Source organism: Manis javanica, chromosome 2 (genome assembly GCF_040802235.1).
Source record: "Manis javanica isolate MJ-LG chromosome 2, MJ_LKY, whole genome shotgun sequence".
Lineage (NCBI taxonomy): Eukaryota > Metazoa > Chordata > Mammalia > Pholidota > Manidae > Manis > Manis javanica.
The window spans coordinates 133,898,906-133,926,370 of record NC_133157.1 but is presented as its reverse complement, the minus strand read 5'-3'; the positions used below and the strand labels follow the sequence as shown (position 1 = coordinate 133,926,370).

Sequence of the window (27,465 nt, the reverse complement as noted above, 5' to 3'; positions counted from 1 at the left end):
ATGGCTGCGTCCCATGTCCCATGAGCACCATCTGTGCTGCCTGTACTTGTAAGTCTAAATCCTGGTGGCTTAGCTGTCTTAGTTCCCCAAAGCAGAATGTTCCCACCAGGTGACATGACTGGGACAGCCATCTGCTCCCTGAAGTCCACAGCCACTGAGGCTGGCTGAGGACTGCCCTGAGAGCTGAGGTACCGAGGGTGGCAGAGTGACATGTGGTCTAGGGGCACGAGGGTGCTGCATACCACTCTCTACCACCTAACAAAGCTAAAGGAAACTGAGGTGAGGGAGCCAAAATGGCAGAGTGCATAGTTCAGCTGAAATCTCCTCCCAAAAACATATATATTTTTGAAAACACAAAAAAACAACTATTTCTACAAGAGACACCAGTGGATACAATACAACAGCCAGGCTACATCTACATCTGCGAGAACTCAGCACCACACGAAAGGGGTAAGATACAAGCCATGGCCAGGCAGAACCCGAAAGAGAAAAGCAAAACCTGCGAGCAGATCCCTGCAATCGGCGCCCCTGAGACAAAACAAAAGCAAGTGCTTTTTGCAAGTTTTAAAGGGACAGGGACCGCACAGCTGGACGAAGTCGCCCCGGCACAATAAGTCCAGCACCTGGGAATCCTGGGGAACTCTAGGCGACCCAACCCCCTGGGCAGCAGCGCAGCTCTTAAGTCCGTCATGGTGATAAGGAGCCTGCCAGTCGTTCCCCCATCTGGCGCAGACTCTGACACACTGGCCCAGTAGTGGGAGAGTGGCAGCACATGACAGGGGCAGCAGTGCCAGAGGGGCCCAAGAGCGGCCCGCGTGAGCCCACAGTGGTGGCGGACAAGCAGTCTGGGGCCGGCCGGCGTGAGGAGGCAGTGGCTGAGCAGCCCAGGGCTGGCCTGCGTGAGCCAGCAGCGGTGGCAACAGAGCAGAAGGCACAAACCTATGGTGGCGGCACCAGAGGGGACTGGGAGCGGCCCGCATGAGCCCATGACAGTGGCAACCAAGCAGCCTGTGCACGCCAGCGGCAGCGGCGCCAGAGGGGCCGGGGAGTGGCCTGTGCACGCCAGTGGCGGCGGCGCCAGTGGGCCCAGGAGAGGCCCACGTGAGTCCAAGGCAGTGGCGACCGAGTGGTCTGGGAGTGGCCCGTGCGCGCCAGCGGTGGCAGCACCAAAGGGGCAAGGGAGTGGCCGGCGCACACCTGCGGCAGTGAAAGAGAGGCCTGAGTGCAGCCTGTGCACACCAGCAGTGGCAGAGGGGTCTGGGAGTGGCCTGTGGGAGCCTGTGGCAGCAGCAAAGGAACAGCCCAGGAGCAGCCGCCCAAAATCTCAGCCCGGCACACAGCCGCTTGGGCCAGACTGAAAGGCCACTGGCAGCACACAGCTGCCTGGCAGAGGGCTGCTTTCACAAGAGAGCACACGTGGCGGGCCTGCCACACCCCGCAGGGCTCTGTGCTACTCTGACGGAGACTCCGCCCACAGCAGCTTAGAGGATTAACCTGGAGGCTGCTCCAGGAGTGCGGGTAACTGACACAGGCAGCGGAGACGGGCAAGGCAACCAGCAAGCACAAAAGGACTTTGTTCTCCCAGCTGACACACAAGCTACCTGCCTATACCTACCTCTATCACCATAAAAAGGCAGAAGAATTTAGTAGAGTCCAAAATAGTCCAGACAACCCCTGAGAGAGGGCCTGGATAGATAGATCTAACCAATCTCCCCAAAAAGGAATTCAAAATACAGGTCATAATCAGGCTGACAGATCTGCAGAGAAATATGCAAGAGCTAAACAAGCAAGTACAGAGGGAGAATACAGGAATAAAACAATCTCTGGAAGGACTTAAGAGCACACTGGATGTGGTGCAAGAGGCCATTAATGGAACAGAAATCAGAGAACAGGAACGCAGAGAAGCTGATGCAGAGAGAGATAAAAGGATCTCCAGGAATGAAAGAATATTAAGAGAATTGTGTGACCAATCCAAACGGAACAATATCTGCATTATAGGGGTACCAGTAGAAGAAGAGAGTGAAAAATGGATAGAAAGTGTCTTTGAAGAAATAATTGCTGAGAACTTCCCCAAACGGGGGGAGGAAATAGTTGCTCAGACCATGGAAGCACACAGAACTCCCAACAGAGGGACCCAAGGAGGACAACACCAATGCACATAATAATTAAAATAGCAAACATCAAGGACAAGGACAGAGTATTAAAGGCAGCCAGAGAGAGAAAAAAGGTCACCTACAAAGGAAAATCCATCAGACTCCTCAACAGAAACTTTACAGGCCAGAAGAGAATGGCATGATATAATTAATGCAATGTAACAGAAGAGTCTTGCACCAAGAATACTGTATCCAGAACAATTATCATTTATATAGGAAGGAGGGATTAAACAAGCAAAAGCTGTTGTTCCCAGACAACCAAAACTTAAGAGAATTTGCCTCCCACAAACCACTTCTACAGGATATTTTAGAGGGACTGCTCTAGATGGGAGCACTCCTAAGGCTAAATAGATGTCACCCAGAGAAAATAAAATCACAGCAAAGAAAGCAGCCCAACCAAGTATTAACTAAAGGCAAAAAACAAAATCAACTACCCACAAAAGAAGTCAAAGGAAACACAAAAGAGCACAGAACAAAACACCCAACATGTGAAGAATGGAGGAGGAGGTATAAGAAGGGAGAGAAATAAAGAATCATTAGACAGTGTTTATAATAGCTCAATAAGCGAGTTAAGTTACACAGTAAGATAGTAAAGAAGGTAACCTTGAACCTTTGGTAACCACAAACTTAAAGCCCACAATGGCAATAAGTACATATCTTTCAATAATCACCCTAAATGTAAATGGACTGAATGCACCAATCAAAAGACACAGAGTAATAGAATGGAAAAAAAAGCAAGACCCATCTATATGCTGCTTATAGGAGACTCACCTCAAAGACATGCACAGACTAAAACTCTAGGGATGGAAAAAGATTTTTCATGCAAACAACAGGGAGAAAAAAGCAGGTGTTGCAGTACTTGTATCAGACAAAATAGACTTCAAAATAAAGCAAGTAATAAGAGATAAAGAAGGACATTACATAATGATAAAGGGGTCAGTCCAAAAAGAGATATAACCATTATAAATATATATGCACTCAATCTAGGAACACCAGCATATGTGAAACTAAAACTAACAGAATTAAAGGAGGAAATAGAATGCAATGCATTCATTTTGGGAGATGTCAACACACCACTCATTCCAAAGGATAGATCCACCAGACAGAAAATAAGTAAGGACACAGAGGCACTTAACAACACACTAGAACAGATGGACCTAAAAGACATCTATAGAACTCTATACCCAAAAGCAACAGGATACACATTCTACTCAAGTGCACATGGAACGTTCTCCAGAATAGACCACATACTAGGCCACAAAAAGAGCCTCAGTAAATTCAAAAAGACTGAAATACTAACAATCAACTTTTCAAACCACAAAGGTTTAAAACTAGAAATAAATTGTACAAAGAAAGCAAAAAGGCTCACAAACACATGGAGGCTTAACATGCTGCTAAATAATCAATGGATCAACAACCAAATTAAAATAGAGATCAAGGAATATATGGAAACAAATGACAGCAACAACACACAGCCCCAACTTCTGTGGGATGCACCGAAAACAGTCTTAAGAGGAGAGTATATAGCAATCCAGGCCTACTTAAAGAAGGAAGAACCATCCCAAATGAATAGTCTAACATCACAATTATCAAAATTGGAAAAAGAAGAACAAATGAGGTCTAAAGTCAGCAGAAGGAGGGACATAATAAAGATCAGAGAAGAAATACATAAAATTGAGAAGAATAAAACAATAGAAAAAAATCAATGAAACCAAGAACTGGTTCTTTGAGAAAATAAACAAAATAGATAAGCCTCTAGTCAGACTTACTAAGAGAAAAAGAGAATCTACACATATAAACAGAATCAGAAACGAGAAAGGAAAAATCACAACGGACACCACAGAAATACAAAGAATTATTAGAGAATACTATGAAAACCTATATTCTAACAAGCTGGAAAACCTAGAGCAAATGGACAACTTCCTAGAAAAATACAACCTTTCAAGACAGACCAAGGAAGAAACCCAAAATCTAAACAGACCAATTACCAGCAACGAAATTGAAGCAGTAATCAAAAAACTACCCAAGAACAAAACCCCCAGGCCAGATGGATTTACCTCGGAGTTTTATCAGACGTACAGAGAAGATATAATACCCATTCTCCTTAAAGTTTTCCAAAAAATAGAAGAGGAGGGAATACTTCCAAACTCATTCTATGAAGCCAACATCACCCTAATACCAAAACCAAGTAAAAACCCCACCAAAAAAGAAAACTACAGACCAATATCTCTGATGAACATAGATGCAAAAATACTCAATAAAATATTAGCAAACCAAATTCCAAAATACATCAGAAGGATCACACACCATGACCAAGTTGGATTCATCCCAGGGATGCAAGGATGGTACAACATTCGAAAATCCATTAACATCATCCACCGCATCAACAAAAGGACAAAAACCACATGATCATAGATGCTGAAAAAGCATTCAACAAAATTTCAGCATCCATTCATGATAAAAACTCTCAACAAAATGGGTATAGAGGGCAAGTACCTCAACATAATAAAGGCCATATATGATAAACCCACAGCCAAAATCACACTCAACAGCAAGAGGCTGAAAGCTTTTCCTCTGAGATCGGGAACAGGACAGGGATGCCCACTCTCACCACTGTTATTCAACATAGTACTGGAGGTCCTAGCCATGGCAATTAGACAGAACAAAGAAATACAAGGAATCCAGATTGGTAAAGAAGAAGTCAAACTGTCACTATATGCAGATGACATGATATTGTACACAAAAAACCCTAAAGACTCCACTCCAGAACTACTAGAACTAATATCGGAATTCAGCAAAGTTGCAGGATACAAAAGTAACACATAGAAATCTGTGGCTTTCCTATACATTAACAATGAACTAATAGAAAGAGAAATCAGGAAAACAATTTCATTCACAACTGAATCAAAAAGAATACCTAGGAATAAACCTAACCAAGGAAGTGAAAGACCTATACCCTGAAAGCTATAAGACACTCTTAAGAGAAATTAAAGAGGACACTAACAAATGGAAACTCATCCCATGTTCTTGGCTAGGAAGAATTAATATCGTCAAAATGGCCATCCTGCCCAAAACAATACACAGATTCAATGCAATCCCTATCAAATTACCAATAGCATTCTTCAAAGAACTGGAACAAATAGTTCAAAAATTCATATGGAAACACCAAAGACCCCGAATAGCCAAAGCAAACCTGAGAAGGAAGAATAAAGTTGGGGGGATCTCGCTCCCCAACTTCAAGCTCTACTACAAAGACACAGTAATCAAGACAATTTGGTACTGGCACAAGAACAGAGCCACAGACCAGTGGAACAGAATAGAGACTCCAAACATTAACCCAAACATATATGGTCAATTAATATACGATAAAGGAGCCATGGACATAACAATGGGGAAATGACAGTCTCTTCAACAGATGGTGCTGGCAAAACTGGACAGGTACGTGTAAGAGAATGAAACTGGATCACTGTCTAACCCCATACACAAAAGTAAATTAGAAATGGATCAAAGACCTGAATGTAAGTCATGAAACCATAAAACTCTTAGAAAAAAACATAGGCAAAAATCTCTTAGACATAAACATGAGCGACTTCTTCATGAACACATCTCCCCAGGCAAGGGAAACAAAAGCAAAAATGAACAAGTGGGACTATATCAAGCTGAAAAGTTTCTGTACAGCAAAGGACACCATCAACAGAACAAAAAGGTATCCTACAGTATGGGTGAATATATTCATAAATGACAGATCCTATAAAGGGTTGACATCCAAAATATATAAAGAGCTCACACACCTCAACAAACAAAAAGCAAATAATCCAATTAAAAAATGGGCAAAGGAGCTGAACAGTTCTCTAAAGAAGAAATTCAGATGGCCAACAGATACATGAAAAGATGCTACACATGGCTAATCATCAGAGAAATGCAAATTAAAACCACAATGAGGTATCACCAATGAGATATCTCACACCAGTAAGGATTGCCACCATCCAAAAGATGAACAACAACAAATGTTGACGAGGTTGTGGAGAAAGCGGAACTCCTACACTGCTGGTGGGAATGTAAATTAGTTCAACCATTGTGGAAAGCAGTATGGAGGTTCATCAAAATGCTCAAAACAGAAATACCATTTGACCCAGGAATTCCACTTCTAGGAATTTACCCTAAGGATGCAGTAGCCCAGTTTGAAAAAGACAGATTCACCCCTATATTTATCACAGCACTATTTACAATCGCCAAGAAATGGAGGTAACCTAAGTGTGTCCATCAGTAGATGAATGGATAAAGAAGATGTTGTACATATACACAATGGAATATTATTCAGCCATAAGAAGAACAGAAATCCTACCATTTGCAACAACATGGCTGGAGCTAGAGGGTATTATGCTCAGTGAAATAAGCCAGGCGGAGAAAGACAAGTACCAAATGATTTCACTCATATGTGGAGTATAAAAACAAAGAAAAACTGAAGAAACAAAACAGCAGCAGAATCACAGAACCCAAGTATGGACTAACAGTTACCAAAGGAAAAGGGACTGGGGAGGATGTGTGGGAAAGGAGGGATAAGGGCGGTGAAATTGAAAGGGGGCATTAAGATTAGCATGTATAATGTGGGGGGGGCGCACGGCGAGGGCTGTGCAACACAGAGAAGAGAAGTAATGATTCTACAGCATCTTACTAAGCTGACGGACAGTGACTGTAATGGGGTTTGTGGGGGTACTTGGTGAAGGGGGGAGCCTAGTAAACATAATGCTCTTCATGTAATTGTAGATTTATCATACCAAAAAATAAAAAAAGCTAAAGGAAACTGAAACAAAACCCAAAAGGAGGGTGCAGCCACTGGCACACCCTCCAGCTGCAGAGCCCTGGGCACCCAATGCCCCATCATCACATCAGTTGGGGCTCCAGACCAGCTTCCCATGCACTGTGTTAGCAAGGCTCTTCTTTCCTGATGTTTCACTACTAAGGGGTGGGCGCCATCCTTCAGGATGAGCTATTTGGGTGGGAGCATGACTCCCATAGGGCATAGTGGGAGCCACCATTTCTTGGGTAAAGCACAAAGTGGCCACTGTTGTTGTCAGAGAGCTGGAACCGTGGTGTGGGGTGGAGGTGGGGGCAGGAGGCAAGGGGAACTGTGTGGCCAGAGGCCACTGCATGCCAGCAAGGGGTCCTCAGCTTCTCACTTCCCGTACCTCTTCCATGACACTGGACAGCCAGGCATTCCACTGCTAGGACATTTCGTGTCCAGCTTTTCCCAGTGGGAGGGCCTGGAGCTTATGTTCCTGAGGGTGTGTTTTTTGCACTGTCCCTCAACCAGCATGACCATCAACCCTGAAGGCCCTGTTCCAGTCCACTGCTCTAACCACCACACCTTCCATGCCCCTACAGCCCCCAGGTGGCAGCTGCTTCCTAAATTCCCTGTCTCTATCTGCTCGGTGTCCAGTACCTGTGAACCAGCTCTCCATCAAACATCTGAGGATCTGAGGGTGTGCAGTCCAGCCAATGCCCCATGGTGAGCTGCTGCAGCACCTGCCCTGCCTTATGGCCCCACAAGGTCCAACCACACCAACATGACCATGACAACACAACAGCCTGCCTCTGGGTCCCTCACACTGAGCTGCACAAGAAACCCATGCCAGGCCAGGAAGAGAGAGGAACTGCTGAGCCTGGAGTCTCTGTGGGCCAGACATCATGCAGGTACACAGTGTGCAACTTGGAAATGTTCCCATTTAAAGTTCTCAGGGCACACCTAAAAGCTTAGGCAGGTCGAGCACTTGCTAGTTCTCATTCAGAGGGGACTTCCTTCTAGACAGCCCACAATGAATTAACCATCTAGAGCACAGATGGGACAAAGTCAGCTTCAATGAGTCAACAGTGGCAGGATACCACTGACAGCATACCCCGAAACTCACCTCCATCTGCTCTATCCCATCTCTGACAGAGGCACGGGGCAGAAGGCAAGACAGCAAGCAAGCAGCAAGCTGCATCACAGGAATATGAATGCTACACAACAGGGAACGACCCAGTTAAGGACCACGACACCAAGGGCCATGCCCCAGGAGAACCAGCGAAATCTCCCCCACACATGGGTCAGCAGGCACCAGGCAACCATGACAGCTTGTGTTCACAAAGCTCAGTACAAATGGAATTTAAACTCTGATATGCTGGGTTACGCAACTTGCCTTCCCATCACAGGACACTGCTGCCAGGAAGGAGCACAGCTGGAGTATGTGACCTGGTGCAGGTGGGTGGGGGCTACAGGTCCACGGGAAGCAGAGTCTGGCACTTGCTGAGCTCCAGGTTCTCCACAAGCAGCGACTGTGCCCTGACACAGAGAAGTAGGTTCCACCTACCCTTCACATGGAACTACTTTGCAGTATTAAAAGAGGAAACCAATTTGGTCTCTGCTTTAAAAGTAACCCCTCTGAGTAGTTATATAAAAACCTTTGAATGTTGTAGCCTTCCATTAGATCTTTTGTGATGTATTTGAAAATAATGATCATAAGACACATCTTAATTAATAGTATCTGAAAATATTGAGTTTATCATGTAGGCACATGGTACATGCTCAACAAAAATTGTAACTCACCTTCCTCTACCTAAACCAGGAGAGGACTCAAGACTGCTCTGTTCCACCCGTCCACTTCCAGCCTCTCTCTTGGCAAAGGTTGGTGGGTTCTGTATCCGGGTTCTAGGCTGACTTGTCTGCCTTGTCTGTGGACTCCGCACACCATTAATTAACCGATCTGCAGTGAAGTTAAATATGGAAGGGCTCTCCAACAGTCCAGGTCTTTCTGCACTGGGAATGGCATGGCGTAGGTGGGATTTACTAGGATTCCTGTAAATAGAGTGTTTGTATACACTAAGTAATAAAACGATCACAGCATTACAAAACAAGCATATTAATACAGGAATGTCTAAGCTAAAATTTGCTAATTAGAAAACTATAAAAAATGCTATTTAGAACAACTACCACATATGTCTGATAATGCAAATCTACAAATAAAGTGTCAGTGTTCTGTTCAGCTACAGTCCAGGTCCAGATTAAAAGCAGGAATGCACACATGCAGGCCCCAGAAGCTTTTGTCTGGAGAGACTCTGTCCTTTATGTACTAACGCATACATTCTGGGTTTAAGCCTCACAGTAAGTGATTCTACACTGAGTAGTTTTGCCTCTGATGAACACTACTAGTAGTTAAATATATTGGAGACTGTCAGAAGAGACCCTTCCCACATACAAATGTGCCTTATGTACAGTGTGGAACTTGCCTGCTTCTTGGAGGGCACTGTCTGAGTGAAGTCAGAGGAGATGCTGCAGGTTTGAAGGCTGGAGACGTAAACCCGTTTATAAATCCAGTATTTGGAAATGGAGTTACCTAGATTCATTAAAAACAAACAGGTCAACAAGCCATACACAGACTCTGAGTTGGTCAACCCTGCATCCTGTGGTGACCTGGGTTGTTTCTTAACTTGTTGAATGGTGATGTTCTACTTTATACTTAAAATATTCCAAGGTTGCAAAGAGCACTGTGTGTGATAATTACTAGTGGTCAGTGTTACTTGAGCCCAGTTGGGGCTAAGACCCTTTTCTGGGCTGCATCAGCTGATCCTCAGAACAGCATATGGGAAGCCAACTTACACATGTGGCAACCAGCCTGGAGGGAAGTGGTACTTAAGACCCCTAGACCTGGGCACAGGCCCAGAACCCGAGCTGCTCTGAGTACCGCTTGTCCCAGCTGTACTGGTAACACCATGTCCATGACTGGTGAGAACTCAGTGGCTCACTATCCCTCCTCCATTGCAGGGACATTTCTTTACCTATTACATGCTCATAGCCTGTGACAGCCTTTTTCACCTCCACCTCCATGCAAGTCTTGCTCTGAGTACCAGGATATATTCAGATCATTAATAAGTATTCCCCAATCACAATTTAAGACATTACACTTCATATAAATACACTGACATATGATTCAGAAGAAAATTTAAAAGGGCTACAGTGCCCTTAAAAGACATAACCCTAATTATAATCTTAAAAAGGTAAAAAGATTAAGTACAGAATTTTAAATATCAACCAACTATTTTTTAAAATGTAGGCAAGGCACAGACAAAAACAAGATAAAACTTAGTGTTGAAGCAGTTTAAAAAAAAAATAATGAAGAGGGTTTGGAACACAGGGTTCTAAACACTTTCTACGTTGACGACATTCCTCAGCAGGTTTCAAGGCATTTAATCCTGATCCATCCCTTCCCATCTCCACCCTAAACTGAGGCTATGTACAGGAAGCCTTGTTTGGAAGAAAGGGAAAGAAAAAAAAAAAGGAAATGAGAAAAAGCAAGCAATGATCTGTTAACCAGAGCTACTTGGAAGCTCTGATAGAAGACAGCTTTAAATAAAACTGTTGTCTAATTTAAGAAAGTATTTGTAACCAGCAAAAAGCAAACTCTGGAGAGAGAAACACAGAACTTGTGGGAAAGTCCACAGCACTGACAAACTCTACAGCTGGTCAGAGCCAAACTACTCAAAAATATACCCATCACACCACAAGGGATTCTGAAGACCAACTGAGATAAATTGTTTCATACATGTTCTTCTACATTAAGAATTCTGGTATTAGGGAAACTTTGTTCTAGTGTAAATATATGCTGATTGCTAACAGTAATTCAATACAACTTGCTGAGAATTAATAGGCACTTTCTCCCAACTTCTGTTCAAAATGACAGTGTGTTTGAGAGCAAGCAAAAGGGCCTCACCCCACAAACCAGGATGAGAGAGACCATCCCAAATGGCCAGATAGCTCTGGTCAGGGACAGATGTCAAAGGACAAATCAGGAAGGCAACTTTATTCAAGCAGAAGGGACAGGCACACACACAGGGGCTGCTGCGTCTGCTAAAGACACTGCCCCCTGCAGGAGTGCATGGCCATCCTGCAAGGCTCCCTCCGGTCTACTAACTCATGGCTAGTGTGTACCTCTACAAAATGTCATTTTGAAAGAGCACAGTTTCTTGTTTTCAGGATTCACTCTGAAGAGACAGAAGCCACTGTGAAAGTCAGCCCCTCTTCCACCAGTTCCTCCCTAAGCAGTTCTCGTCCCTGAGGGAGCCCACCTGTGGTGATCTCTCCTGACTCAGCCCTCTCCCAGCTGCCTGCGCACATCCCATGGCCTCCCTACAGGCCCTGGTAGAACTCACCTCATGTTTCCCAGGGCCTGCCCCCATGCTCGCTCACCACACTCACCACCCACACCTACCTAGTGCCTCTGCGCACACCCTCTCACTCCATGTCCTTCCCCTCCTCGCCTTCTGATGAGCTCATCTTGATGACCACATAGGTCTGATAAACCTGGCTGTAGATTTCATGGGACTCCATCCACGTCATGTTGACATATTTGTCTTCTCCAGATCTATGTGCTCTTTTGTGGACATTCTAGGGCATACAAGGCACTGACCTTCTGGCCTGAGTCAACCCACCTTCTCTCAAGTTCACCCTCTTGCCACCCATCAGTGGGAATGAGAGCCGCAGGTGATACCCCACCACTGGAGCCTGCCACCACTGAGCAATGCACGGCTGATGGGATGTCCTGCCTTCCCTTGATGAGGTCCACAGCTACAGCCTCAAAGTGTCCTCAAAGTGACTACTGCAGTTCTTGCTTTCTGAAACCTATTCCTCTAGTGCCAATTAAAGTTGCTTTGCAACCCCAGGCAAACCTCCCATCCAGGGTGGGAGTGGAATGACCACTTCCTTTCCTACTGCAGAGAAGCCCAGATTATCACGTCCCACACACTCTATCAAACTCATGCCAGTGCCAAGCCAGAGCCCATGTGGGCTAACATCTACAGCAGCACAGCGTGAGGAAGTAACTGGATCTGTTATACATCTATCCATCCCACCACAGGCCTTAACGCAGGCCAAAGGCTGCAAAAAATAATCCTGCCTGTGGGGCTGGTGGGAGAAATAAACCTTATAGGACAGCATGTCCCCTACTTGTCCTTGACTATAAGAAAGAAGCCTATTAAACCACTTCTTTCCCTGAAAAGCATCCCCTGTGCTCACGAGGAAACCTGCAATCCTCCATTCACATCATGTGCTGTGATTTACAAGGAAAGGAAATGCTAGACAGGAGGGCAGCAAACTGGGCAAGGGACAGAGATGACAGCGTCTGATGGTTTGTTAATGCACATGGCTCCACACGTATCTACTGTGTAATCTACCTTGAAGGTCTGCTTCACTGTGCTAATTGCAACCCTACCTGGTTCCCTGATCAGATGAAGGTCTTTACCCATCACAGTACCTGGTGCAGCGTCCACACCATACCTTCCTGTCACCCAACTCCAAGTGAAGGCACACTCACCAATGGGGGGTCGAGATAGCTATGTGTTGCTGACCATGTCTGTGGGGCAATGAGGCTGTACAGGGGAAACTGCTGCTGGGGGCTGTAGATGGGCGGTAAGTAAAATGACGCTGTGAAGCGCTGCTGTGTGTAGAGGCTCACATCCACGGGCCGGAATCCGTTCTTTGGCAAGAATGTATTTATAGCTATTGCCTTTGCTTTTATCCGTGCCTGTTGGAGACAGAGAAGTGTCTGTCAGAACACTTACAAATACTGGTGTGCAAATCAAGAAGGTATAACCAATGATCTTGCTTACCTTAATTGGTTTTCCTTGAAAAGTTTTGACTTCTTCTCGCAGGTATTTGTAAGCCTGAGGGCAAAAATCACCCAAAATCCATGCGTCAATCTTGTTTAAGTAACATGAGCTGACCGTCAATACCTCAAATGAGGAACTGTCGTTACAATGTGGCGGGCAGGTCCTAAAGTAGTGATCCTTAACCTCTGGGTCACAGATTCCTCAAAGGAACCTGGTTGGAGTTATGTAAACTCCACCCAAAACTCTCATCAACACTGGTGTACAATTTTAAGTACTAAAAGATACTGTAAAAGCCTCCTAGACCAAGAGGCTAAGAATCTTAACCTAGGGGAAAACCATACTGGGCTCCTAGTAAGAACCCCTATTTGAAATTGAAAGATCAGGATCACAGTATTCTTCTCCAAGTTCCCTGAGCAGCTCTGAAGGCTCTGAACCTGGAGACCTCAGCACTCCATTGCACACACGCAACTGCACCTCCAGCCACAGCCGCACCCCCCATCCCCCTAGTCACAATGCCCTTGCAGACTGTCTGGTGGGCCCACACCATTTAACACTTTGAACTACACCCACATTCCCTTGTGCATGCTATTATCTCCCTCAAACCAGACCCTTCCTTACAGGGCAGGGAAACCATCCTAACTCCATGTCTCCTGAATTTTTGGGTGCCTCTTCAAGTAGCTTATAACACACAATAATGTTTAGTCAAAGGTCAGATTAGGTTCAAATTTCCCAGAGCACTTTCCAAATATTAAGACCTTTTTCTGCCCCAACATAAGAACAGAACCCATTTTCCTAGGCTGCCTGGACTATACGTCCATAGAAACCAGTGTCATATGCTTTTCATATTGTTACCCAAACGGTCTCTACACAACACACCTACTTAAGTTTCTACATTATATTTCCTCTGCACTTCCTATTCAAACTTAACACGACAATGCAAAGTAATCTCAATGTCCAAATTTAGTCCCACTATGTGCTAAGTCTTAAGTAATGGTAAACTGTACTTTATGGAGGTGGTGGAAAAAGCTTACCTGTTGTGCATCAGCTTCTGTTTCAAATGTAATAAACCAATTATCATTATAGGCAAATTCACAGTTTATAAATTTCGGTAAATTATCTCCTTTGAATAATGCTTCTACTTCCTATAGACAATAGAGAGGTTACAAAATTAATTCTTAACAATGCCACTTACTGTCCTCACCAAATAAAAATGATGCTTACGCTGAGAAGAAGAGTCCAACATAGCGATGTTCAGTGAACCTTTCTGTCAAAATGGTTGAGGAGTTAAGTATGGCTTCCACAATTAGGATCCCCTTGCCATAGGATGATCAGCCTGCAACTTACTAACAGCTTTCCTTACTCCCAAGATACCCTGAGATAAATTAACGTGAAAATTTCATTCCATTTTACCAGAAGGCTGAGAACCACACAATTTAGTGGGAGGGGAGATAACTTAAGAAATTTAACATTAGGTGGACTCTTGCTCTGGATGAGATGGACCAGATTTACCCTCCCACACAAAACAATTAAAAAAAGACAAAATACATGAAATAACAGTTTTGTGAGAGCAGACCTCAGGCCATCACTGAGAAGGACAGTGAGGCGAGGGCTCAGTATGCAGGACACACCATCTGAAACAATTAAAGGGAACATCCAGAGCCCAGCAGGCAGAGTGGAAAACATTCCTTTCTCACAGAACACCTGGCTGAGCATGCAGAAGGGCACTGCCTCAGTGTGGGTAAGATGCAGCCCCAGGATATGCAGCTCCATGTCCGCCTGGCAAGGCTCCTGATGGGCCAGATGAACTTCAGAACAAAGTTCGACAACACCACAGGAGGAACACGAAGACTCAGTAACCAATAAAAGGAAACCCACAATGCCTGGCACCCATTCCAACTTTATCAGGCACACAAAAAAACAGACAAATACGACCTAAAAGGATAAAAATCAAATTAGACTGAGAAATAATACAGATGACAGAATCAGTAGGCAAAGACATGAAAATAGTTACATTCAAAAAGACTGAGCATGCCAAATAGAGACATGGAAAAGTTAGAAAACAGAAGAAATGGAGATCTATAATGTCTGAAATGAAAAATACACTAAATAGTACTAATAGCTAGTCAGAGACACTCAGAAGAAAAGAAGAGAAGAGGAAAAATATTTGAAGAAATAATGGCTCTGTAAACTTTAAGTACAAGAAACCTGAAAGCTGTATCAAGGCACATCACAATTAAATTGCTTAAAACCAGTGACAAAATCTTCAAAGCTGAAAGATAAAGGGCATACTCATTACATGCAGAGCAATGATGACAGAAATAGCAAATTTATCCTCAGAACACTGCATACCAGCACAGAGAACATCTTTAAAATACAGGAAGAAAAACAACCCTGCCAATACAACATTTTATACCCAGAGAAAATATCTTCCATAAATAAAGGTGAAATAAAGATTTTCTCAAACATACAAAAGCTCAAACAATTCGTTATAGTAGACCTGTACCACAAGAGGTATGACAGGGATCCTCTGAAAGAGGTGATGCCAGGTGGAGGTCTACGGTCAGCAAACTATAGAAAGCACTGTAATTGGCAAGAACTAGACACATATAAAGTACATTTTCTTACGTTTTGTCTCCTTGAAAGAAAATTTATGTGTTGAAAGCAAATATAAGATATTGTGCGGTTTATGACTTCACAGAATTAAAATGTATGACAATAGGACACAGTGGGCACACGGAGGAATATTTCTGAAAGATGAAAAGAAGGGGTACCATATTAATTAAAGGTGACATTAAATTACTACAAACTCTATGGCAACCACTAAAACAAAAGACTTGTATCTAACAAGCCAAAAAAGTAAACAAAAATACTCATTTAATCCAAAAGGAAGGGATTAAAAAAAAAAGAAAGCAAACAACAGTAGAGACACAAAGAAAACAAGCTGCAAGATTGGGAAGTTAAAACCCAAGTGCATTAAATGTAAATGGTCTAAACTCCCCAATTAAAATGTGGAGAGTTCTGGACTTGTTAAGAAAACCAGGACTCAACTCTAAGCTGCTTACTACAAGTCCACTTTAAATATAAAGACACAAGTGGGGGATTGGATTAAACATGGCAGTGTGAGAGGTGAGACAGAGACCTCCTCCTAAAACCACATATAATATGAAAACATAATTATTACAACTAATCTTGAAAGAGCAAGAGGAAAGAAGGCTGCACCAGACTGCATACATCTGGAGAAAAGAGCAGACCTCATGGAACAGGGTAACGTACCAAAACTGTGATCCATCAAGACCCAAACCCTTCCCCAACCCCAGCTCCCTGGAAGGAGGAAGAGAAACAGAATGGGGAAGGAATGGAGGTCTGGGACTGCTGAACACCAAGCCCTGGAGATCCGCTCTAGGAGCACAAACCTACATTTCATGGTGCTCTGTTGATGAGTGGTGTTGGAAAGCTAAGACAGGCAGAATACCTGGAGAAACAGAGATTCCAGCTGCTTGTGGAAAAAAGGAATTCATATCTGGCTGATCTGGGTGGGCAGTCTGAGAGACTTCCCAACAGCAAGAGGGCTGCTAAAGGGGCAAGGATTGCAAAGCTTACTGCTCAGGAGAAAGGACAGGTAGACAAAATTGTCCGGGTGCACTCTGCCCAGCAGGTTGGGAACTTAAACTATCTTCAGGTGCTTCATCCCCCTGGCTGGCTATGCAGCTCCAAGGCCCCCCACCATGATACCCTGCTTGCTGTGTCTTCCTCCCAGCTAGCCTCCACCTGGCTTCCAAACCGGCAGCCCCTGCCCTGGCATCAGGCCAGCCAGAGGGAATCCCTGCCTATGACAGCTACAAACACAAAGCACAGAGGCTTATACCTGTGTGTTCGGCCCACTGGTTCTGGCAGTGTAGACAGGCATAGCAGCAGGGAAACAGGAAAACAACTCTTTCCTCCCTCCAGGCACCAGCACCACTCCCCAGCAACCTCCAACATCACTCCAGGGGCTGAGCAGCTCCAGAGAGAAGAGCTTCTGGGCACTAGAGGGTGCCACATACAAATATGAAACGTCAAAGGAACCTGGTTCAAAGCAAAATCTCAACACCAGAGAAAGGACTGAGTGAGACTGAATTAATAAATCTTCCTGAAAGATATTTCAAAATAAATATCATAAAGATGCTCATGGAGGTACAGAAAAATATTCAAGAACTCAGGAACGAATTTAGGATGGTGATCCATTCATAGAAGAGCACAATGGAAGGTATATTAAAAGCAGATTAGATACAGTGGAGGAGACAATAAATGAAATAGAAACTAGGGAAAAATACAAAGAAGCTGAGGCACAGAGAGAAAAAGGGATCTCTAGGAATGAAAGAAGACTGAGAGAACTGTGTGACCAATCCAAACAGAACATTATTCACATTATAGGGGTACCAGAAAAAGAGAGAAAAAGGGACAGAAAGTGTCTCTGAGGAAGTAATTGTTGAAAACTTTCCCAATATGGGGAAGGAGACAGTCTCTCAAGCCATGGAGGTGCACAGATCTCCAACACAAGGGACCCAAGGACAAGACCACCAAGACATATAATAATTAAAATGGCAAAGATCAAGGATAAGGACAGACTGTTAAAAGCAGCCAGAGAGAAATAAGATCACATACAATGGAAAAGCATGCAGGCTATCTCAGACTTCTCAGCAAAAACCTTACAAGCCAGAAGGGACTGGCATGATATATTTAATGCAATGAAGCAGAAGGGCCTCGAACCAAGACTACTTTACCCAGCAACATTATCATTTAAATTTGAAAGAGGGATTAAACAATTTCCAGATAAGCAAAAGCTGAGGGAATTTAGTTCCCACAAACCATCTCTACAGTGTATTTTGGAGGGACTGCTATAGATGGAAGTGTTCCTAAGGTTACAGAGCTGTCACCAGAGGCAATAATAGGAGACAAAGAATATAGAACATAATACCAAATATATGAAGAATGGAGAAGGAAAAAAAAGGGGGGGAACCCTTTAGATTGTGTTTGTAATAGCATAGTAAGTTAGTTAAAGTTAGACTCTTAGATAGTAAGGAAGTTACCCTTAAACCTTTGGTAACTATGAATCTAAAGCCTGCAAAGGCAATACGTACATACCTATTGATAATCACCCTAAACGTAAATGGTCTGAATGCACCAATCAAAAGACACAGTCACTGAATGGATAAAAAAACAAGACCCAACTATATGCTGATGCTGCCTACAAGAGACTCACTTCAAACCCAAAGACATACACAGACTAAAAGTGAAGTGATGGAAAAAGATATTTCATGTGACTAATAGGGAGAAAAAAGCAGGTGTTGCAGTACTTGTCTCAGACAAAATAGACTTGAAAACAAAGAAAGTCACAGAGACAAAGATGGACATTACATAATGGTAAAGGGGTCAATCCAACAAGAGGATATAACCATTATAAATATCTATGCACCCGATATCAAGAATTATTATAAACCTACTGTGATCAAGACAGTGCAGCATTGACACAAAATGGGCAGATTAGACCTACAGATCGGAGAAGGGAGCAGAGAAGCAAACTCATGCTCATATGAACACAGGAAGTTTAACAAATGTCAGATCATTGGGTCTTTTAAATAATGTTTTTGAATGGTTGTATAATTTTTAAAAAAATAAATGAACTCACACACACACACACACCCTACTTCACACATATATGAACATTAATTCCAAGTTGACCATAAATGTATATCAAAAGAAATCTAATAAAGCTTTTGGAAGAAAAAAAATTATGTCCTATTGTGACAAAAATTCAACACAAATAAGCATAAGCAAAAAGGCCTTTATTGGTTAATATAATTGGGAGATCTGGATTATGGACCTGAAATATCCTAAGCACAGCTTCTCTCCTCACTTTGCTTTGCTCACTTATGCTCAGGCCCTCTTCCCGAGTGGACCAGATGGCTGCCGGCAGCAACAGACCCATATCCTTTGATATGGACAACTCAACCTAAGGGTCTTTTCAGGTATTGACTGCTACGCTTGACTCATATATCTGTAGTGAATACAGTGCAATGTCCATGAAGAGAGGATCATAACAGGCTCAGACAGAACTGTGTTCCTATGGTAAGACAGGACTTGTGATTGACTGCTACACAGGCATGACCTAAAGGGGGAGAGTGCTTCTCTTTTCTTGAAAACAATGTTGACTATCTGAATTTTAACATAAAATAGCAAAAATGAATTTTTTGTCTCAAACTTACAAATTACATATCAGAATAATGCAACAGATTCATAATAGTCACTGAAGTGTTTCATGTAATGTTTAAAATACTGCATGCTTATTTTTCCATTAATACAATAAAATATACTGTGAACTGGAAAAAAAAATATCTATGCACCCAACAGAGGAGCACCTACATACGTAAAATGAATACTAACAGAATTAAAAGGGGAAATAGAATGCAATGCATTCATTCTTGGAGACTTCAACACTCCACTCACTCCAAAGGACAGATCAACCAGACAGAAAATAAGTAAGGAGACAGAGGCACTGAACAACACATTATAACAGATGGACCTAGCAGACATTTACAGAGGTCTACACCCAAACGCAGCAGGTACACATTTTTCTCAAGTGCACATGGAACATTTTCCAGAATAGACCACATAATAGGCCACAAAAAGAGCCTCAATAAATTCAAAAAGACTGAAATTGTACCAACCAGCTTCTCAGAACACACAGGTATGAAACTAGAAATAAATTATGCAAAGAAAATGAAAAAGCCTACAAACACATGGAGGCTTAACAACATGCTCCTAAGTAATCAATGGATCAATGACCAAATAAAAACAGATCAATCAATATATGGAGACAAAAGACAACAATAATTCAACAACGCAAAAAATCTGTGGGATGCAGTGCAGGCCATGCTAAGAGGGAAGTATACTGCAATACAGGCCTACCTCAGAAAAGAACAATCCCATATGAACACTCTAAACTCATAATTAATGAAATGAGAAAAAGATGAACAAATGAGGCACAAAGTCAATAGGAGGAGGGACATAATAAAGATTAGAGCATAAATAAATAAAATCAAGAAGAATAAAACAATAGAAAGAATCAATGAAAGCAGAAGCTAGTTCTCTGAGAAAATAAATAAAATAGGTAAACCCCTAGCCAGACTTATCAAGAAAAAAAGTCTACATACATAAACAGAATCAGAAATGAGAAATGAAAATTCACAATGGACACCACAGAAATATAAAGAATTATGAGAGAATACTATGAAAAATTATATGCTAACAAACTGGATAACCCAGAAGAAATGGACAACTTTCTAGAAAAATACAACCTTCCAAGGCTGACCCAGGAAGAAACAAAAAATCTGAACAGACCAATTACTAGCAATGAAATTAAACTGGTAATCAAAAAACTAACTAAGAACACAATCCCTGGATCAGATGGCTTCACTACTGAATTTTATCAAACATTTAGTGAAGATCTAATACCCATTCTCCTTAAAGTTTTCCAAAAAGTATAAGAGGAGGAAATACTTCCAAACTCATTCTACGAGACCAGCATCACCTAATACCAAAACAAGGCAAAGACATCACAAAATAAGAAAATTACAGACCAATATCCCTGATGAACATAGATGCAGAAATACTCAATACAATATTAACAAACCAAATTCAAAAATACATCAAAAAGATCATCCACCATGATCATGTAGGATTTATTTCAGTAATGCAAGGATGGTACAATATTAGAAAATCCATGGACATCATCCACATCAACAAAAAGGACAAAAGCCACATGATCATCTCCATAGATATCTAAAAATCATCTGACAAAATTCAACATCCATTCATGATAAAAACTCTCAACAAAATGGGTATAGAGGGCAAGTACCTCAACATAATAAAGGCCATATATGACAAACCCACAGCCAACATCATATTTAACAGCAAGAAGCTGAAAGCCTTTCCTTTAAGATCGGGAACAAGATAAGGATCTCTCCACTTTTATTCCACATAGTTCTGGAGGTCCTCACCACCGCAATCAGACAACACAAAGAAATAAAGGCATCCAGATTGGTAAAGAAGTTAAACTGTCACTGTTTACAGATGACATGATATTGTACATAAAAAACTCTAAAGAATCCACTCCAAAATTACTAGATCTAACATCTGAATTCAGCAATGTTGCAGGATACAAAATTAATACACAGAAATCTGTTGCACTCCCAATACACTAATGATGAACTAACAGAAAGGGAAATCGGGAAAACAATTCCATTTACAATTGCATCAAAAAGAATAAAATACCTAGGAATAAACCAAACCAAGGAAGTGAAAGACCTATACACTCTACAAGACACTACAAGAAAACTACAAGACACTCATGAGAGAAATTAAAGATACCATTAAAAGGAAACACATCCTGTGCACATGGATAGGAAGAATTAACATTGTCAAAATGGCCATCCTGCCTAGTGCAATCTATAGATTCAATGCAATCCCTATCAAAATACCAAGAGCATTCTTCAATGAACTAGAGAAAATAATTCTAAAATTCATAGAGATTCACAAAAGACCCCGAATAGCCAAAGCAATCCTGAGAAAGAAGAATAAAGCAGGGGAGATTATGCTCCCTGACTTCAAGCTCTGCTACAAAGCCACAGTAATCAAGGCAATTTGGTACTGACACAAGAACAGACCTATAGACCAATGGAACAGACTAGAGAGCCCAGATATAAACCCAAGTATATATGGTCAATTAATATAAAACAAAGGAGCCATGGACATACAATGGGGAAATGACAGCCTCTTCAACAGCTGGTGTTGGCAAAACTGGACAGCTACATGCAAGGGAATGAAACTGGATTATTGTCTAACCCCATACACAAAAGTAAACTCAAAATGGATCGAAGACCTGAATGTAAGTCATGAAACCATAAAATTCTTAGAAGATAACATAGGCATACATCTCCTGAATATAAACATGAGCAACTTTTTTCTGAATGCATCTCCTTGAGCAAGGGAAACAAAAGCAAAAATGAACACATGGGACTACATCAAACGTAAAAGCTTCTGTACAGCAAAGGACACACCATCAACAGAACAAAAAGGCAGCCCACAGTATGGGAGAATATATTTGTAAACGACATATCTGACAAGGGGTTAACATCCATATTATAAAAAGAACTCAGATGTCTCAACACCCAAAAGGCAAATAACCTGATTAAAAAATGGGTGGAGGATATGAACAATTCTCCAAAGAAGAATGTCAGATGGCCAACAGGCACATGAAAAGATGCTCCACATTGCTAATTATCAGGGAAATGCAAATAAAAACCACAATGAGATATCACCTCACACCAGTTAGGATGGCCAGTATTGAAAAGACTAAGAACAACAAATGCTGGTGAGAATGTGGAGAAAGGGAAACCCTCCTACACTGCTGGTGGGAATGTAAGTTAATTCAACCACTGTAGAAAGCAATAGGTTCCTCAAAAAACTAAACACAGAAATACCATTTGACCTAGGAATTCCACTCCTAGGAATTTACCCAAAGAATATAATTACTCAGATTCAAAAAGACATATGCACGCCTATGTTTATTGCAGCACTATTTACAATAGCTAAGATATGGATGCAACCTAAGTGCCCATCAGTAGATGAATGGATAAAGAAGATGTGGTACATATACACAATGGAATACTACTCATTCATAAGAAAGAAGCAAATTCTACAATTTGCAACAACATGGATGGAGCTGGAGGGTATTATGCTCAGTGAAATAAGCCAGGTGGAGAAAGACAAGTACCAAATGATTTCCCTCATTTGTGGAGTATAACAACGAAGCAAAACTGAAGGAACAAAACAAGAACAGACTCACAGACTCCAGAAAGGGACTAGCAGTTGCCAAACAGGAGGGGTGGGGAGGATGGGTAGGGAGGGAGGAAGAAGGGGATTCAGGGTTATTATGATTGGCGCACATGGTGTGGGAGGGCCAGGGGGAAGACAGTGTAGCACAGAAAAGGCAAGTGGTGACTCTATGGCATCTTGCTACACTGATGGGTAGTGACTGCATTGGGGTATGGGGGGAATAAGATAACAGGGGTGAAGGTAGTAACCACATTGTTTTTTTATGTGAAAACTTCATAAGAGTGTATATCAATAATGCCTTAATAAAAATAGATAAATAAAAATATTAATAAAGACACAAGTGGGTTAAACATTAAAGGGCAGGAAATGGCATACCAAGCTAACATTAATAAAAGAAACCTGAATGGCTGTATCAATACCAGACAATGGAGAGTTCAGAGCAAGAAACATTACCATGGAAAATAGGTTTATTTCATAAAAGACTATTAGCTAGACACATTTCAAGAAGAACTAAACAATTAACCAAATGAACTACAATTTAAAACATTTTCTAATCACTGACAGGTCTTGATTCTATTTAAAGAGAAATAATTTTCTGGCCTCCTAGCTGCTGGTGGTCCTAAGCTCCAGAAGAAGGGTGACCTCTACTCTCCTTTTTTTATTCACATTGTTTGGACCATTTTCCCTTTCCTTTCTTTTTCAACTTCTATGATAGCCTTTACTCTAAACCTTCTCTCTGAAGACTTTCCTCATTCAAGTTTTACAGCAGATATGGGGTGTGCTATTTAGAACAGAAATATACCAAGATAAATGTCTGCAACTAAAGGAAAATTCTTCTTGGTTGTAGTTTTTATAAATGTCTTAAGTCTTGAAACTAAGGACCTATGTTTTCAGTATTACTGTGAGTTAATAAAGACATCTAGGTTAGTACTAAGAAATGTGCTGATCCTTCATATTTAGAACCTTAATTTAAAAAATGAGGAAAAAAATTTTTTTCCTCACATATTACAATATAGAACTGGTAAAAACAGCCTAAGTTGAACAAAAAGTAAAACTTGCTAGAACAATGCCATCCTTAAGAATGTGTGATTTCCCATCCTCAGGTTTATTGGAGTCCTCCCTTGAGTAGCACTCCATCAATGGCATTCTTCAGCAAACCACACATTCGCCTACCCACTCACAGAGAAGGCATTCAGGATGTGCGAAGCACGTGTCCCTCAGGCTTGTTCCTGGAGACCCGAGACAGACTGGCTGAGCTTCCCAGGCTCTTCAGGAGTGACCAGGGCAGACACGGGGCACCCTGGCTTGGCTGAGAATCTATCTCATCAGTGCTCTGTGCAGATTCCTCACACCCCTAGGCACGACCATCTGTGTCGCACTACACAGTGCAACTGGGTTTAAGCATCTGAATAAGTAACAGACTTTAAAGTAATGTGGCAAAGGTAGCCTATTTGTCGTAACTCTTCAACTATCAAATACTGTGGGTTTCCTAAAATACTGCCTAAGTTAAGAGCTCTCATATCATGATCTCCAGACCCCACTTACATAAAAAAAGATGTCTTTGCTTTTTGCCAGGGTGAATCTACACTGGTGCACATAAGCAAGAGGCAACCACAGTGTAACTGGTGCTCATGCAAGTCTTCACAGTGCTCCTCTGGTCATGAAATACTTCTTTTGAAGTTATTTAACACAAACTTTGTTTTTAATCTTATGGGTTTATTATTCTTATTTTTAAATGAATAAAACACTTAAACCTTTTCTTACTTTTAACTTTTAAATATTGAAATTATGACATATTCTTGTAATTTCTTTAATGTAAGTGGAAAAGTGTTACCATATATATTTATTCTTTAAAATAAATCCCCCCAAAACACACACACACACACACACACACACACACACAGAAGTAAACAAAAAATCAAAACAAAAAACTCACAGAAAAGGTCCAAGTGCCCTTCAGAGGAGCAATGACTCACCTCCAAAGGGGTAGACTCTGGTATTTCCCGAAGTATCACAATACAGCGATTTTGATTTGGCCTTACTTTTTCTCCCTTCTCATCCACTTGGACTAAAGGTAAAGCTGCAAAGAGAGGAAACACTGGCAATAAAACACAAACATTACCACAAATCAATCATATGTACTCCAACACACTTAAGAAACCTGTATACAATGGGGAGGAAACTATCACAAGTCTTGATAACTTAACACAGACTATCGAAAGGCAAGGTACATGTCTCAAAACTAAAGAACAAGGGAATTTTAAGTCCTCTAATAAAAGTAACAATACAAATAGTTTAAACAACTTAAAGTAGATTCCAACTCAGGACAAATGGCTTTCTCCTTTCTACAAATCCCCAAAATAAAATCATTTTCTGTCTCCATTATGACTGTATCTGAGCTCACAAGAAGGTGCTGCATGCCCCTCACCCAGTGATGACATCTTCCACAACTGTAGTCCCCTGTCCAAACAAGGAGGCTGGTCTGCTAATGCAGGGACAGGCCTGATTCAGACCTCTTTTAGTTTTGCACTTCTTTTGTTTCTGGTGTCATATCTGTCAAATATATCACCTGCAGATTTGAGTCACAGGATACCATGATAACAGGGCTCAGAGCTCTCCACCACAACAAAGACATATGTTAACCACCATCAGGGAAGAAAGACTTCGCTACAGGCTCTACTCATATTAAAAGAATCATAAGGGAATATTATGAAAAAGTTCATGTTAATAAATTAGACAACTTACATGAAATAGAAATATTCCTCAAAAGACATGCTCACCCTCAGAAGTGGCCATCAGAATAGACCTGGATCTAGGAGAAAAGAAAGCCCAGGGGCCCACACAATTTCTCCAGAGAATCCTATCAAACATTTAAGAAAAAAACACCAATTCTACAATAAGCACTCTTCCAAAACATGTAAAAGAATACTTTCCAATTCAAAGTATGAAGCGAGCATCTCTTTGATATCCATTTTAAACAAAGATATTACAAAACAAGAAAACTACAGACCAGTATCCCTTAATAACATAGATAAAAAATTCTTACCAAATTTTCCCAAATTGAACCCAACAAAATGGTAATCATGATAACTGGGGTTTATCTCAGATTTGCAAGGTTGGTTTACTAACTGAAAACTACATAATGTAATTTGCACATTAATGGACAAAAAAAATTCCATACAATTATCTCATAGATGCAGAAAACGTACCTACAAGATCCAACACTCATTCCTGAAAAAAATTCTCAGCAAACTAGGAATGCAAGGGAAGCCTCTTTGCCTATGAGAAGCCACTAGCCAGCACAGCACATACGTAGAGGTGGACCAGGTAGCAATGCCAGCCCCGTCATCAAGGCTGTCCAGGTGGCTCGAGCCAGCGTAGCAAGACAACAAGCAAAGACAGTGCAGGCAGATAGCATCTAAGGCAAACTTCATACACAGACATCTCTAGGTAGAAAATCTGATACAAGTTTCCACAAATAAACTAGAATTGAGGTTAGCAAGGTTTTCATACACAAGATAGATACACAAAAATGAATGGTACCTCTATACACTAGCACCAAACTGACTGAATTTTTAAATTATCATTTTAAACTGTGTAAAAAACATGAGTAACTATAAATCTTATAAGATATGAAAGACCTATACAGTGAAAACTGTTAAACACTGCCAAGAGAAAATTCTAGAAAAGATCTAGTAAGTAATTGGAGGGATAGTCTTTGTTCATGGGATGGGAACTCAATACTGTTATGATGTTGATTCTCTACCAACTGATTCATAGGTTAAATGCAATCCCAACAGAACACCAATAGGCCTATGAGTTCACTTAGATGTGGAGTCTAATAAATAAACAAACAAAAAGGAAAGAGTCTCATAAATGCAGAAAATAGAATGATGGTTGCCACGGGGTGGGGAGCTTGGAGGAGTGGGTGAAATAGGTGAAGGGGATAGAGGTACACACTTCTGGTTATGAAATAAATTTGTTATGGGAATAAAAAGTACAGCATAGGGAACATTGTCAAGTACTTCGTAACATCTTTGTATGGTGACAGATGGTAACTACACTTACCATGGTGAGCATTTATTAATGTATAAAATTGTCGAATGACTATGTTGTACACCTGAATCCAACAATATCGTGTATCAACCATATTTCAATTTAAAAAATAACAGGCCTTTCTGAAAATTGAAATGTTGACTCTAAAATCCATATGGAAATACAAAACATTTTAGTAGAAACAAAACGAAGTTGCACATTTTGTACCTACTTTGAGATTTACTATAAGGCCAGAGAAACCAGACTGCAGTATTGGTGTCAAAGAGAACAAGGAGGTCAAGGGCAGACACATGCCCACAGACAAACCCATACATACACATGGGCAAATGCTTCTGAAGATGGCACAAAGGCAATATCATGGAGAAAGAAGTATCTTCAACACAGGACTGGACCAGCTGCTTACCCACACATGCATGAGGAGCTTGGCCCTGCATCCCACACCACATAGAAGAATTAGCTTAGAATGGAGTGTAAACCTAAAAAGTAAATCCTAAAACTGGAAATTCTGGGAGAAAGCCTTTGAGACCTTGGATTAAGCAAAGATTTCTTAGGTACAATACCAAAAGCAAGATCCATAAAAGAAAATAATGAATAATCTCAGCTATATAAAAAATTCACAACTCTGCTTTTCAACTGACACTACTACAACAGCAAAAAAGAGAAACCACAGACTGGGAGAATGCATGTGCAACTCACATACTTGATGAGAATTATATCCAGAATACAGAGAACTACATTA

At 41.5% G+C, this 27,465-nt stretch overlaps 1 protein-coding gene across 5 annotated transcripts in view; it reads right to left on the bottom strand.

The window, feature by feature from the left end:
- The window catches only part of LARP4B (La ribonucleoprotein 4B), a 114,776-nt gene that overhangs the window by 10,034 nt on the left and 77,277 nt on the right, over window positions 1–27,465 (bottom strand). For 3 of the 5 annotated variants that reach the window (XM_073229482.1, XM_073229481.1, XM_073229480.1), the window contains 6 exons: window positions 24,647–24,768; window positions 13,826–13,936; window positions 12,795–12,848; window positions 12,500–12,709; window positions 9,420–9,526; window positions 8,740–8,988 (listed from right to left, as the gene is read on the bottom strand). In XM_073229482.1, coding sequence (XP_073085583.1) covers window positions 8,740–8,988; window positions 9,420–9,526; window positions 12,500–12,709; window positions 12,795–12,848; window positions 13,826–13,936; window positions 24,647–24,768 — 853 coding nt within the window. The remainder of the gene's footprint in view (window positions 1–8,739; window positions 8,989–9,419; window positions 9,527–12,499; window positions 12,710–12,794; window positions 12,849–13,825; window positions 13,937–24,646; window positions 24,769–27,465) is intronic. The other 2 variants (XM_036993700.2, XM_036993698.2) reach the window with 1 other exon arrangement.